This window comes from Pseudoliparis swirei, chromosome 21 (genome assembly GCF_029220125.1).
Source record: "Pseudoliparis swirei isolate HS2019 ecotype Mariana Trench chromosome 21, NWPU_hadal_v1, whole genome shotgun sequence".
Classification (NCBI taxonomy): domain Eukaryota; kingdom Metazoa; phylum Chordata; class Actinopteri; order Perciformes; family Liparidae; genus Pseudoliparis; species Pseudoliparis swirei.
The window spans coordinates 17375719-17392271 of NC_079408.1; the positions used below are offsets into that span (position 1 = coordinate 17375719).

Below are 16553 nucleotides of genomic sequence, written 5' to 3' on the forward strand. Positions count from 1 at the left end.
CTCAGTCTCACTCTCCCTCTCTCCCTCTCAGTCCCTCTCCTCTCCCTCTCTCCCTCTCAGTCCCTCTCCTTCTCCTCTCCTCTCAGTCTCCTCTCCTCTCCTCTCTCTCTCTCTCTCTCTCTCTCCCTCTCACTCTCCTCTCTCCTCTCAGTCTCTCTCCTCTCTCTCCTCTCAGTCTCTCCCTCTCTCTCCTCTCTCCCTCTCTCCTCTCTCTCTCTCCTCTCTCCCTCTCAGTCCCCTCTCTCCCTCCCCTCTCTCCTCTCCCTCTCAGTCTCACTCTCCCTCTCCCTCTCTCTCCCTCTCCCTCCTCTCCCTCTCTCTCCCTCTCCCTCTCAGTCCCTCTCACTCTCTCCTCTCTCTCTCCCTCTCCCTCTCAGTCCCTCTCTCCCTCTCCCTCTCAGTCTCTCTCCCTCTCTCTCCCTCTCACTCTCAGTCTCTCTCTCCCTCTCCATCTCCATCTCTCTCTCTCTCTATATATATATATATATATATATATATTCATATATTATTGAACTGCTACACACAAGAGGTCTCGACTTGGACCACTGTTGTCTGGATGTGCTGATTGGCTGAGGGTTTATTGTGATGTCACATCCCGCTGCTGCACTCATGTGTTCTGGTTCCAGTGGAGCAGAGCAACGCCTCCATCATGTTCATGACAGCTGTAGCTCTGGTGGATCAGGATGATGTATCTCTGCCGGAAACAGCCCACGAGAGGAGGAGAGGGAGAGCTCAGAGGAACCAGGGACGGACAAAGGGCGTGAGAAACTGTGATGTCACTCCTCGAGGAGAACCAGAAGGACAAAAGAGGGTTGGTGGTAAAAGAAGAGCTGTTCAACTGGAGAAGAGGTGGTGGGGAGACATCGGCCCTCAGTAAATACAATGTGCCCTGTCCACTCAGCCACGTGAATATGAATAGCATCATAAAGCCATGACCTGGTTCCTGAAGCATGTGGGTCAATGAAGAGCATGAATATTCACGCTCATTAGCTTTACTGTATGGCGCTGCATCTGTTGTTGTTGTTGTGGTGTTGGGTCTGAAATGTTTTGTCGGGAAATAGTTGCACACAAATTGACATTCTAACATTTCTGTGTACAGATTAAACTACAGAGTGTTAATCAGGGATCTTTAGAGCTGTTCGTGGGTTTTATGTTCCAGTCTCTATGCTAAGCTAGGCTAACCACATCCTGAAAACCTCTTAACACACATGCATGAGATTGATATCACTTCTCATTTCTTCTAAATGAAGCTAAACAGTGTAATTAATATAGCTATATAGCACTAACAACTTGAGTCTTTCTCTGATATACATGGTATCAACAATAGCATTACAATAGCTTTACCCTCATAATAGTGGGTCAGCTGCTACATGAACACGTTAGCAAGGGATGCTATTTATTTATATTAATGTGTGTTTTAAAGGTGTTTATTAGCTGGTCACATGCTTCAAAGAAATATAGGGAGCAGCACTTCACCTCTACTGGGTCCACGTCTACATTCACATCATCAGTTATTACAGTAAAAAAAAGTGAACTACTGAGGAACAGCAAGGAGGAAACGCAAAACTCTACATATGCTGAAACTGTGAGAGTGGTTCAAGACGTATCTCACACCTCCTCATGCGGCCATGGGGCTCTCGCTCCTGTTATCTGGACAGGCTGGACCTACAGGACCAGTCACAGGTCAGACCTGCTGCTCACACTCCTTTGACGACCTTTAGAACTAAAACTCTGCACCAGATTTGACACACTGTCCCTTTAAGAGGGGGAAGTTAGGGCTCTCCCACGTTAGTCAACTTTCTATTGTTACAATTTTCTTCGTGGCATTTTGTCTCTTATTAGACAGGTCAGTGTAGACATGGGGAGTCAGAGGGGATGACAGTCGGAACCAAACCCTGGACTCAGTGCCATTCTGTAATCTTGAAATAGATGATAATTAATCTGTCAAATTAATTTTATTATTATGTTTATTTAAAAAGGACCATGTACAGTTAAAATCTAAACGTTCCCCTTTTTATGCATTTTACCAGATTGTAGCTTCAGCTAATTAGCATCTGTAGTCTCTTGACAGATCTTAAAAAACATAAAACAATAATAAATAGAAAAAATTTACAAAAATAAAAAACATTAAACAATAATACATATGAAGCTATAACAAAAATAAAACAATAACAAACATAAAACAACAACAAACATAAACTAATAACAAACATATCAAACAGTAAAAAACTGTAATAAATAACAAACATAAAACAATAACAAAAATAAAACAACAATGAATATAAAACAACAACAAACATAAACAATAACAAACATAAAAACAACAACAACAAACATAAAACAATAACAAACATTAAACCATAACAAACAGTACATGATGAGACACTACAACAGTATATGTGGTAAGAAGAAGACACAATACACACAATGTGACGCTACAGTACAGCACATTAAAAGTAAGTCATAAGAACCATTACAGGTAAGGAATACGAGCCATAATAAGTACAGCGCTGACAAGCTTTCAACTGATTTTTTAGATTATTAAATTGTTCCTTTTGATCAAAGCGAGACGTTGGTCATGTCTGGACCAAACGGATGTGAACGCTGAGACTGGGACAACGTGCCCGGTACCGAGGCCCTGGAGGTCCAGGAAACATGTCCTGCTCTGTTTGAGGCGGATCGCCCGCTGCTGTTGGCTCTCCTTCGGGTGACCACGCTCTGGTGGGATGATCCTCGGGGCTGCAGCGGCATACCAAGAACCAACAGTGACATACCACTCACATTTCACACATACCCCAACAACACAAGTGGCATACCATGAGCCGGGAAGACCACAACGCACATCAATCAACCTCCAACCCCCACTCCTCATCTAAACCGGCACACACAGAACAGGTTGAAGGAAACAGAGACTGGAGCAGTTGGAATTGGAAAATCTTTAACAACAGAAATGCTGAAAGGACAGGAAATCTCTCCACAGGGGGCCTATCAGTTGAGACCCATATGATCAAAATGTTCTTTAATAATGAATGTGCATTATGAGTTCACTCCACACACACAGGAACAACAGCATCTGCTGCCCTGTATTGCTCCTCTGTAGGTTCATAAGATGGAAAAGCAACAAACAAAGGAGAACGCCAAACAGCACACCAAGCAATATCCCAGCATCCCCCTGGGTGGGGGAGGTATTATGCTTTCAGCACAATCTCACGCAAATACAGTGGGCAGATTGAGTTAACCAGTGATGGTAATGGCTTTTACAAGTGCATGTATAGTGAAAGTTAACCCCCACACTCCCACACACACACACACACACACACACACACACACACACACACACACACACACACACACTGCATCGGTCGCAGCTGGACAACTAGTCCGACTTTGACAGATGGTCCAATGGGAGAGGAGAGGAGGAAGGGAGGGAGGACACGAGAGCTGAGGAGAAGGATGGAGAGGAAACAATGCAAATGGATGCAAACGTGTGTGTGCGTGTGAGAGAGTATGTGAGTGTGACTGTGAGTGTGTGTGTGTGTAGGAGTGGAGTCAGCTGTTCCTGTAAGAATGGAAGAATAGGAATAAAGGTTATAAATAAACTAATAAAATAAAGAGGGGGGGGGGGCACGCAACCTGCTCATTTGCACTCTATGTCTGTTGAGACACGTGCATATATTCAGACAACCAATCACACGAGCGTATATACTTTATTTGAGAGCAACAACAACTGGACATAATTAAATGAACTTGACGTGAGCTTTTCATTCATGATATAAATGAGCAGGGATGGATTAACCAACGGGCCTACCGGGCCCAGGCCCAGGGGCCCATGAGCTCAGGGGGCCCCTGGGCCTGAGCCTCCGCGCGTGACGTCGCTGTTATTAACATTGTATTGATATGAATATGATGATATGACACGATGCGCCGTAGCCGGTATATGCTGGGCTTAAGTCATTCATGTCAGTAACAAGGCCCCAATAGTCCTACTGAGGGATGGATTACCGAACGAGCCTACCGGCACCAGGGGCCCATGAGCTCAGGGGGCCCCTAAGCCAGAGCCTCTGCGTGAAGTCACTGTTATTAACTTTGTATTGATATGATGATATGACACGATGCGCCATAGCCGGTATATGCTAGGCTTAAGTCATTCATGTCATGGTCATATAATTCGCGTTATGTTGTCTGCTCAGCTCCGGTATCGTTGTTCCATACGGACTGTTTTGTTAGCGATGTTTAAAAAAAAAAGAATATTAATTTTTATTTATTTATTTTTTTAACAATTTTTTTTCCTTTTTTTTGGGGTGTGGGGGGGGGGCCCTTGACACGTCCAGGCCCAGGGGCCCGTGGTTTCTTAATCCGTCCATGTAAATGAGACATTGAATTGATCACCTGGCCGCGGCCTCGCCATGCACACAGCTTCCTGATTGGTTCATGTGTTAATTATGTCTGAAGCACCGCTTCTCCTGAAATTCAAGCTATATTAAATATGCAGGCAGAGACCACGCCCCCATGAGCATCACGTCAAAATACTGGCGTTGTGACCACGCCCATTCTCACTCGCTCTGTCTCGCTGGCTGCACCCTTCCGAAAGCCAGGTAAAAAAAGAAACTGCGGTGGTTTGGGCTAACTTCCGGTTGGGACTATACAAATAAAATGTAAAATAGACAACTAAACTCGCTATGAAGAAAGAAAGGAAAGATTTTCATAGTTTATTCATTGAGTCGGCTGTTGGATTATATTGACTTCAAATTGCATTCATTTGAGTTTTTGTCCTAGAAAATTGATTATTTAGCTAGCGAGTAGGGCGTGATGTAGGGCGACTGTGGGTCAGTGTTTAGCAAGTTCGGCTTTCATTAAGACGATCGGCGGCTCGATTCCCGGCTGTGCTAGCCTTAGTTGATGTGTCCTTGAGCAAGACACTTAACCCTGAATTGTTCCCCGTACCTGTGTCTATGGTGTATGAATGTAAGTCGCTTTGGATAAAAGCGTCAGCTAAATGAAATGTAATTTAATTACCAGAATACATAGTTCTTTCAAGGAAACTTCCTCTGAAATTATTATAAAATGCTATAGAGGTTTTAAGAGGTTAAGTATGTTCAGATCAACAAAAGGCAAACACTGACACAACAAAAATAACCACCAAAAATAACCACAATAAAAAGTAAGTCAAACGTGATTTTAAGTATTGGGAATATGATGAATTCAGCTGTACTCTGTAACAGCTAAAACATATGTTCCATCTGCTCTACCTATTATGTACATAGCTGTAGTCGATGTTTCTGAGTAGTGTGGTCAAAGCTGTGACGTTCTTCTGAAGTGTTGCGCTTTTATTTTGAAGGACAGCCGCAGTGTTCCCGTAAATGTGCCAGCTTGACGTAACTTCCTGAAAGATTGACAGCTTGAACCCTCCCGTTGTGCGAGCGACACCATCACAACGGCGACGGACTTCTCTCGGATTTATACTTTTGTACTTTTGAACAGAAGTTTGACGAGAGGCGCGCGCAGGTGCGGAGGTCACACCACTCTGCGGGGCATGAGAGCGGAGCGGACGCCCTCAACAAAGTAAAAGAGGGGATGGCTGCTGGGGATGGAGCCCAGCTGCCTGCCACCGTCGCGGTCAGCCGGAGCGTGGACAAGGCGCTCGAGGAGGCTGCCGCGAGCGGGGCTCTCAACTTGTCCAACCGAAAGCTGAAGGAGTTCCCCCGCAGCGCCAAGAACTACGACTTGTCCGACATTACACACGCAGGTCTGTTTGCTTTTCCCCCCCTCCACTCTTTTTTTCCCTTTAACTTCTAAAAGCAGCGCGAGCGCGAGCTAGCTGTTCCACGAGCACCGCCTTTTGTTTTCTCGCCACCTGCTTCTTTCTTCTAACGGGGGCGCGCGCCCTCGCTCCGCGCGACACGTTTCACGAGACTTCCCCCCCAAGTCGCTCCGCACTTTAGCCTGGTCCCGATGACCCTTTAGCCTGGTCCCGATGACTCTTTAGCCTGGTCCCGATGACCCTTTAGCCTGGTCCCAATGACTCTTTAGCCTGGTCCCTATGACCCTTTAGCCTGGTCCCGATGACTCTTTAGCCTGGTCCCGATGACTCTTTAGCCTGGTCCCGATGACTCTTTAGCCTGGTCCCAATGACCCTTTAGCCTGGTCCCGATGACTCTTTAGCCTGGTCCCTATGACCCTTTAGCCTGGTCCCGATGACTCTTTAGCCTGGTCCCGATGACCCTTTAGCCTGGTCCCGATGACTCTTTAGCCTGGTCCCGATGACCCTTTAGCCTGGTCCCGATGACTCTTTAGCCTGGTCCCGATGACCCTTTAGCCTGGTCCCGATGACTCTTTAGCCTGGTCCCAATGACTCTTTAGCCTGGTCCCGATGACTCTTTAGCCTGGTCCCGATGACCCTTTAGCCTGGTCCCGATGACCCTTTAGCCTGGTCCCAATGACACTTTAGCCTGGTCCCGATGACCCTTTAGCCTGGTCCCGATGACTCTTTAGCCTGGTCCCGATGACTCTTTAGCCTGGTCCCGATGACCCTTTAGCCTGGTCCCGATGACTCTTTATCCTGGTCCCAATGACTCTTTAGCCTGGTCCCGATGACTCTTTAGCCTGGTCCCGATGACTCTTTAGCCTGGTCCCGATGACTCTTTAGCCTGGTCCCAATGACTCTTTAGCCTGGTCCCGATGACTCTTTAGCCTGTTCCCAATGACTTTTTAGCCTGTTCCCAATGACTCTTTAGCCTGGTCCCGATGACTCTTTAGCCTGGTCCCGATGACCCTTTAGCCTGGTCCCGATGACTCTTTATCCTGGTCCCGATGACTCTTTAGCCTGGTCCCGATGACTCTTTAGCCTGGTCCCGATGACTCTTTAGCCTGGTCCCGATGACTCTTTAGCCTGGTCCCAATGACTCTTTAGCCTGGTCCCGATGACTCTTTAGCCTGGTCCCGATGACCCTTTAGCCTGGTCCCGATGACTCTTTAGCCTGGTCCCGATGACTCTTTAGCCTGGTCCCGATGACCCTTTAGCCTGGTCCCGATGACTCTTTTGCCTGGTCCCGATGACCCTTTAGCCTGGTCCCGATGACCCTTTAGCCTGGTCCCGATGACTCTTTAGCCTGGTCCCGATGACTGTCACAACTGTAAATGATGCCTTACGACTTCTTTCTAACCGTCACGAGCCCCCTCGTATCTCGTCACGTGGGTGCCCCCATCAGCCTTTTCTTAAACCAGTCCCACTCTGACATGGTTGCCAGTTCCGTTAGTCTTGTTTTACCCCAAAGTGTGTCCGTTAGCATGTGCGCAGCAGACTTCTTTTTACGGGCTGTTTACTGCTCTCGTTAAAGAATTAACAGCTTGAATTAAAAAAAAGAAGCTTGAGGTGTTTTTCTTGAAGTGAACTTCAAAAGGATGAAAGTAAAGCCACAACAAAGTTCCTCACTTGAGAGCTGGAGTCACTCGGTTCTGGCCTGTTTGGGGGTCTCCTCGTGTTGTTCTGTGTCAGGGTAACAACACGGCAACCTTTCAGCAGCAGCTTCCTGTCACTCCATCCTGAGCCGAGCAGGCCGCCGTACAAAGGTGTGGCTTAAAGGGAAGCGCCTCGGCCTCGTTGCTCCACCGTGAGAGCCTCTGCTCCTGCTCTCTGTGCTCTGGGAGTGATGACCATCTGCTCATAACGGCCCTGTGGGATGAGGAGGCCTTGAACACACATAAACACAGGCACACACACGGGCACCTGCCGCTGAGCAACCCAACCCTAATGACGATGGAGGTGATGCATCCCATAGCTGTGTCTGACTCCGTGATAAACTCATGATGCAGCTGGGCAAGTCGATGAAAGATCAGCTGATGTTCTCAAAGTGAGGTTGAAAGGCGGCGACGGCTGCCGACATCGTACAGCGTGTCACTCAGCCGGTGATGACGGCTGTTTACTGGCTCTGGAGGAGCTTTGTCTTACAAAATAACCTGGATGATGTCATTGTGATGTCATCGGGAAACCTGCGTCAGAAACTGGCGACGTGGAGTTTAAGGCTTTGTGAATAATCTGATGCATGTTTGTTCTGCATTATGAACTTTGGGTCTCGACCCATGAAAGTTGTTTTAGTTTTGCTGCTCCAGCCTAACTCCATCACATATTGCAGTCGTCATAACGCACTAGTGTCTGATACGCCGCGCATCATTAACTGCTGAGTGGAGGCCGGCAACATCAAGAAAGAATAGATTTCAGTTAGCTTTGGGAATTTCGGTGGGTTTTATTTTATTTTGTCTAATTGACTATCAAAATAATGTAATAGGAAGGCCGTCAACAAGAACCAGCTACGATTGGCCCAAGCCTTTCACTGGATATTGTATTCTGAAGTAGAATATGAACCAAAGGGATGTCAAGAAATGTCCAAATGAATGAGTTCATCGTCTCGCGCAGCCTTGGCTTCACCTCCTGAAAGTTGGAGCCGGCAGTGGCCGACACTCACCCCGCCTCATCGTGACTCATCCGTTATTCACTCTGCTCTAATTCTAGGGCTGTGCCACAATTGTAGACCTTTAAGTCTTGAATACCTGTTTCTGCAGCACCTACGCTGTCTTTATGGGAATGAGTCGTGAGGCGCTCTAAGCTTCTCTAGAAACCTGCCCGTTCTACAGACCTCATACCAGCTGGACACGCAACCTGTCTGCATTACGAGCTTCAGTTTGAGATTTAGTCATGACATAGTGTCCTTCTTAGTGTTTAGTTGCTAGTCAGTGAGAGACATTTTTTTGGGAGCACCGAAGACCCATTTTGACCCAGGAGAAATCCTGACAGAAGAAGAAGTTTGGTGTCCTCATTTCGTTCCTCTCGTTCAGTTCAGATCTCGACAACCTGCGTCTCATGTCTATGAATATAAAACGATGTTGCGCCCTCAGTCTCGGTTTCACAATCGTTGCACCCTTATTCTAAATATTGATTCGTCCTTCGATTCATTTCTTGATCGAATTATGAATCGTTTGGTTTTTATAAAATGGTGGAGAAATTGTCCGTTGGGGTTCCCAAAGGCCCACCATGACTTGTTCAAATGTGTCGCTGTGTCTGATCTGTCCAGCACAAAGACATTCAGTTTCCTCTCGTATCACACAAAGCTCCTGCCTGACGCGGTGAACACATCTGCTCCTCACAATGTGGCCGTTGCATCCTCATGGGTCCGTGTGGTCGCGACCTCGTGTGTCACATGTCCATGGAAACGGGAAGTGTAAACAGGATGTCCTGCTCATGTGATCAGTTATGTTCACATCATAGTAGAAGACCCCTTTTCACTTCTCATCAGGATGTTATAGTATTGCTATAAAGTAATTGTTACCCTAAGCAACAGCATGACATCAAAAGGCGTTTCAATGTCCTGTGGCTGTTCACCTCTCCATGGCTGCTCCATGTCCTCCTGAGGGCTTCCCCCTGTTCGTGTTGCCTCAGGTAGTCGGTGCTCCACAGGCAGCCGGTCTGAGCTCGTTGGAGGGAAACGGGTTGTCACATAATGGTGACACTCAGTGTGTTTACATGATGGTATAATTCGAATCTTGCTTTAGTCGGACTCTGCTATCTTTTGGGGGATCAGCTGTTATCTCAATATACATGGCAGTGAGTGATTAGAATCATTGGCCTTTGAAAGCATGTCATATCCGATACGATAGGCGGCGCTGTTTTCATTTCAACTCGTGGTGATACAGCCATTTCCGCTTGACCTCTTCACCACCAACAACCAACAACATCAACATTTCGAGAAAGATGGCGAACAGAGAGCAAGGCGAAGCTACATCCCTCTACTATTCTTGCATGATGTTAATAGTGACATTATCGTCTCTTTCGACTTCTGGGTCACGACATGGGAGGGAGGGGGGGGGGAGGGAGGGAGGGAGGAGGGCGGCGGGATCTCAAGCATGCGCAAAGACGCAAAGTCCAGTTCCTAATCCAATTCACCGTTACATGCCGCGATAGTCGAATTATCAACCGGATCGGATCGAGTTATCCAGGGTGTTGATCGGATCGTAGTCGGACCGCACATAGTCGAACAAAGGTGTTTACATGAAACGGATAATTCGATTTCAGTCCGACTAAGCCAGTTATTCGAATGCATGTAAACATGGTCACTGTGTCCATCATCATCCATGTGCATGAGCTGAAGCAACCTATCACAGACATGGACTCACCTGAACCTATCACAGACATGGACTCACCTGAACCTATCACAGACATGGACTCACCTGGACCTATCACAGACATGGACTCACCTGGACCTATCACAGACATGGACTCACCTGAACCTATCACAGACATGGACTCACCTGGACCTATCACAGACATGGACTCACCTGGACCTATCACAGACATGGACTCACCTGGACCTATCACAGACATGGACTCACCTGAACCTATCACAGACATGGACTCACCTGAACCTATCACAGACATGGACTCACCTGGACCTATCACAGACATGGACTCACCTGAACCTATCACAGACATGTGATAGGTTCACCGTAGTCACGCTGCAAGAACAGAGAGACTGAGACAGAGTTTCTTTCCTCAGGCCATCAGGACTGTGAACTCCGACCTCACCAGGACCCCCACATAGACCCACACAACTGCCCCTTTTAGGCACACACACACACACACACTTACTGTAAATATTGTGTTGTTTTTTATTGTAAATAGTGTGTACTTGTTGCCCTTGCACATTCCTGCTGAGCATTGCCACTTTCATTTCACTGCACACCCTGTGTGTGTATGTGACAAATAAAACATCTTGAATCTTGAATCTTGAATCTTGACTCACCTGAACCTATCACAGACATGGACTCACCTGGACCTATCACAGACATGGACTCACCTGGACCTATCACAGACATGGACTCACCTGAACCTATCACAGACATGGACTCACCTGAACCTATCACAGACATGGACTCACCTGGACCTATCACAGACATGGACTCACCTGAACCTATCACAGACATGGACTCACCTGAACCTATCACAGACATGGACTCACCTGAACCTATCACAGACATGGACTCACCTGAACCTATCACAGACATGGACTCACCTGGACCTATCACAGACATGGACTCACCTGAACCTATCACAGACATGGACTCACCTGAACCTATCACAGACATGGACTCACCTGGACCTATCACAGACATGGACTCACCTGGACCTATCACAGACATGGACTCACCTGGACCTATCACAGACATGGACTCACCTGGACCTATCACAGACATGGACTCACCTGGACCTATCACAGACATGGACTCACCTGAACCTATCACAGACATGGACTCACCTGGACCTATCACAGACATGGACTCACCTGAACCTATCACAGACATGGACTCATGGGATATAATGAGTCTGAGAGCAGCCACAACAATCAAGGTCAGTACATTGGAAGTTCACTTCAGATGTCCACAATTTGGTCAAACAAGTCAATAATTAGGATAAAAAATAAATAAATCAGAAACAAATTTGTCCGCTGAGTGAGTCATAGTGGACAGGATCTTACAGACAGACATGTGATGGTTGAACTGGGATAAGATGAGGCTGTGGAGGCCCAGCAGCGTTATGATAACATCAGCCCCCTTCTTCCCCACTGGAGCAGCTTCCCTCAGGAAGGTCAAAGGTTCACACACACACACACACACACACACACACACACCCAGAAGGCAACTTGGCTGGCCTCCCCCAGAGTGTTTCCCGGTAGCTCTGAGCGGTTGAGGAGAACAAAGCCCAGCTATTGTGTGTGTGTGTGTGTACCTTGTGGACTCGCAAGTGAACACACAGGGCTTGTGATGTCATTGGGCAGCTTCAGACTGTGCATTGACAATGTGACACTATTAAAATACGGTTCAGTAATGTTGAATGACGGACGTTGGCCGGTACGAGGCATTCACGGCGGTTTGGTGTTCAGGCTCTTTCGAGATATTAAAAATAAAGCTTTCAGAAAACGATCCACAGTTTTTTCTTTTTCGTCAATTTGGATATCGCATGTTAAAAATTCTATTCGATTGGGAGTTGTTCCTGATCTGATGTGAGGTCAGATGTCTGTGGACAGATTGTAAAGCCCTCTGAGGCAAATTTGTAATTTGTGAAATTTGGCTCTATAAAATAAACTGAATTGCATTCAGTTTCCGATCATAAAATGTTTTTAAGGAGCTGGAAACGGCACAGGTTTGGCCTTTTTGCTTGACGTATGACTTGAACATCTAATTGCCTCTTACATTATCTAATATAACTAATCGATTGGCCAAAATCTGTAAAAATCTATTCAACTGCAAATGGCCTGCAGTTGAATATTTGACATTCTTTGTCTTTGTTTGGGTGCCTCCAGTTTTTCTGCGCTTTGTTCTTAAGTGGAAAACGACGAGCCTGCAGTGGAAATGATTAATGAGAGCGTTAATGGCTTTTGCGGCTGTGGATTGGGGAGGATCCTCGAGCGCTGCTCGCCATGCGCGGGAGCATTTGCCGAGGTCTCGGTGTGCTTCAAAGAAGTGTTGTCAGATAATCTAATAGCATCTGAACCCAGCTGTCCAACAGCAGAATTAGGGGAGCGGCGGAGTCCTCCAGTTCCAAAACAATCTGACAGCCACGCCCACGTCAGCCGTGATTGGTCAGGTGTGTGTTAATTGGAAGTGGGTGGAGTTTGAACCTCTCACTTTCTCCCTTTTTTATTCATTCCTTCCACGGTTGCTTCAGTCTCTTTTCTTTTCCCAGCTCTGTTTCTCTGTTTCTTTTCTGCGTCCGCTGTAAAGATGCTTTGAGTAAAACTGTACAGCGCATCAAATAATGTAGGAAAGAAAGCCGCGAGCAGTCTTTAGTTCATGATTTGTCACGTAGAAAGTCTTAAAACAAAAACAAGCTGTAAAGAAATGATGCCGAATGTTGTCTAGCCCTGCTCCACACTGCTTCTCCTCTCCATGGATTAAAATAGTTTGTTTAAATTAAAATTTAGGCCCAGAGAAAATAAAGGGTCTAGATACTCAATATTAAAGCACTCTGATTGTGATCGGCACATCCATCTTGGGAATAAACTACATATTGAGCTCTTCCTTTTTAATAAAGGACGCTCGGGACCAACAACATGAACAATGTTGTTGCACGGCCACAAAGTTAATAAAGTGACCTCCAGCTCTGGCGAGACAAGAGCTTATTTGTTAGGAACAGAACACACGCGCACACACACACACACACACACTCACTCTGACAATGCCATCCACCAAAGAACCCAAGATGTACCAAAGATCGGACTCATTTTGCACACGGTTTGTATTGTTTAGGTGGAGCAGTCCTGAGGCCATGACGGCAGCTCGGCTCCCTCATTCAGACTGTTTGAAGAACACTAAAACCCTCAATAAGTTCCTGCTGCTCTTCAGGCACAGTTCCCTAGAAAGAGTCTGTGTGTAGTCTGTGGAGATGCAGCTTTCCCCGTGAAGGCCAACAGCTGAGCTCAGCTGCTACGCATGAGGAAAAGTCTCATGGCAAATGTGCTGCTCTGTATCGGCTGAGACTGTTCTGGTGCAAACAAACGGAAAACATGGTGCACAATAGAGCTTTGATAACTCTGAGAGCAGAACCAAGAGATAGGCCTGTGCCCTCAGAGCTATTTCCCTCCATCCATCTTTGTGACTTTCAAATTCAATTAATCACGGTTTGGTTGAAGGATTGTGTTTATTGAGTCTCCATTTGATGATGTGTCCACACTTAAATTGGCCTCAAGTCAACTGTGTGTCTCTCCTGAGTAACGGGGATGGCAGACATGATCTCTTCCTGTTGCCATGGGAGTTTGTCATGTGCCCTTTTGGGACGTCTGACCCATGCTCGTGTCCTGGGACTGAGGAGTTGGTGAGTCAGCCAGTCGACTTCAGGATGAATTATCATCACTCGATCCTCTTCTGAGCTTTCAGGGAAAAGTTTCAATTCCAATTATTTGGTTTATCACCAAAATATCTGCTCAGCAAATGACATTCCCATCAGCCGCATCTGTACGTAGTGTTTAGTGCTCATTAGCATCCAAGCTAGCTGCCTGTCTTTATGGTCATTTAACAACCCAGCTAACCGCTAGCATCTAGCATCTAGCAAACAGAGGAAGTGATTGAAAAGGAGAATCCAGAACCTCCATGAACTGTTTCTCCTCCTCAATAGGTAGAACCTGCCTGTCTCCAAGGCGGCGGTCAGGGGTCTTAAGAAGGTTGGCGACCACCGCTCCAGACAGGAAAGATGGAGAGGAAGGAAGGAAAGAAGATTGTGAACATAGTCGACATTATTCTACCTGCTGAGCATCGGCGTGTAAACGCATGTTGGCATGCCATCAGGAACACAAAGTGTGTTCAGGGCGTGTCCGACGAGTCAACTGCTGCATATGCACAAGCCGGGGTTTTGCGTCTCTTGATCAGACTTCATAGTTTGTGTGTAACATGATTTAAACCCCTCGGTGTCGTCCTTTATTGCTATTTAAATAGTGGTCGCTGCTCATTGGAGGAGCGAGCGTGTTTCTGCTGATGGGGCAGATCTGCTCGCACGGTGGTAAAAGCGTGGAGCAGCAATCCTGAAAGATTAGCCTGACGGCGGTAACGTGTTGATCTGAAGGGAGCAGCTGTGCATCTCTTTGTGAGGGAGAGCTCGTTGCCACCGACCAAGACCACGGCCTTCATATGCAGGAGAGTACTGCCCCACTGACTTTGTGTTGGTCGTCATTATTACGATCTTTCTGCTGCCGGAGCGATGTGCTGACCGCGCCTCGTTCTGAGACATTCGCTGTGTGACCACTGTGCCGCTCCGCTGTGTGATATGAAGGCCTGCAGACTCGCCTCCCTGCTTCCTGCTCTTCAATGTTGGAGACAAGTTAGTGAGCGACTTCCTGTGTCAAGGGAAAGGCATCTTCACCGCATCCACATTCCACACACAGAATTACAATTCAGACCGTTTTTTATTGATTCACAGTAAAACCTGAAGACACTGTTGTACCCCCCCCCCCCCCTGCCCACCCACCCTAAACCAATGGCCTGGTCTGGTTAGGCTGCTGGAGACTACACACCTCCACTGTTCTGTCAGTTAATGGTTGGGTTGAACCAGCCCTGGTTTTGTGTGTGTGCACACTTGTTCTTTCACTTGAATGACACAGATGTTCTGTGTCATTCAAAGGAGTGTGTGTGTGTGTGTGTGTGTTATTTCCTCTGTGTTATTTCCTCTGTGCTGCGGATGTGGGCTGCCTGCTCGCTCAGCCCTCACTTCTGCTTCGTCTGCCTCCGTCTCCCCGTACTCTCTGATTGCCCCACACTTGTCTCACAGATTGCTCCCTTCCAATTCTATCCAGTTCATAAATGTCACAGAAAATAGAATAGAAGATATCCATGCGGAAAACGTAAGAATCCTTCATGACCCGATGCATACACAAGAAGTCGTTGGCATCAGCTACTGAATGCCATGGCTTGTATTTTTATACTAACCCCCCCCCCCCCCCCCCCGTTGTGTAGCGTGGACGTCTTCATGCTTTGTTGCAACAGGGACCGGTCCCTATAAATGAGGCTGCAATCCGCTTTTAATTGACAGTATGTTGAGTTCCCCTCTGTCTGGAGGCTCTTTCTCTCCCACAGCAGCTGGTGGGGAGGGGGAACCCCTCCTCGGTCCCACGGGAGGTAACAAGAGAGACGGCCGAGAGCCGGGCTGCCAGCGCGCGGCGCTTGGCCTTAAATGGTCTGGAGTCTGGGTGTGTGTGGAGGAGTCGGCGTGGGCCAGAAGCGCCACGGTTGCCATAGCGAGCCATGAGGTGGCGAGGCTAGAATGTTGTCGGGCTTCTGGATGTGAGCAGCATTCATTGGCGCCGTACGACGAGATTATCTCAACTTCGTATCGGTCGGTCCGAATCGGAGGGATGTTGCTCTCCTGAAGCTTTCTTCCCCTTTTTCCCTCTGAAAGGGTTTTTTCAATTTTTTGGTAGTTTTTCTTGATCCGATGTGAGGTCAAAGGTCAGGGATGTCGTATGTGTACAAGACTGTAAAGTAGGGATGCACCGATCTAATCGGCGCCGATCCATATCGGCCGATATTCCCATTATCGGTTTTGATCAGCGTTCTCAAAACGGCCGATCAAAACGGCCGATCAGTTGACGTAACATCTGCGAGAACTATCAGACGTTTCAATCGCCGCGCATCGCAACGGAGACGATGCGCCCGGCGAGGGCCGCAGAGTGAGAGGTCCACGAGGGGATCCTCACCACCGAGCGGCGGCCCCGTCCCCCGAGTTGAATCACTGCGGTCAACTCAGCCGACTCTCACATGTCTGAGCCCCTAGAGATGCTCACGGTAAACACATTCGATCGGGAGCGCGCGAGGGTTTTGATAAAGTTAGCGGAAGGATTTAAGTGACAACATCCGGTTTTGCAAAGTTAGCGGAAAGAACCACGTGAAACAACATCCGTTTTTCAAAATAAGATGTCGACAAATCATACACTAACATATCAAAGTAAACAATGAACTGATTTTGTATCTTTATAGATCGTTTCTGAGATTTAGCTTAAATTATGCTAACATTAAAA

At 47.2% G+C, this 16553-nt stretch overlaps 1 protein-coding gene across 5 annotated transcripts in view; it reads left to right on the plus strand.

Annotated features, from left to right (window-relative positions):
* Window positions 1-5412: 5412 nt before the first annotated feature.
* lrch4 (leucine-rich repeats and calponin homology (CH) domain containing 4) overlaps window positions 5413-16553 on the plus strand; it is a 44794-nt gene continuing 33653 nt past the window's right edge. For all 5 annotated transcript variants that reach the window (XM_056442177.1, XM_056442173.1, XM_056442174.1 and 2 more), the window contains exon 1: window positions 5413-5746. In XM_056442177.1, coding sequence (XP_056298152.1) covers window positions 5575-5746 — 172 coding nt within the window. In that variant the 5' untranslated portion in view covers window positions 5413-5574. The remainder of the gene's footprint in view (window positions 5747-16553) is intronic.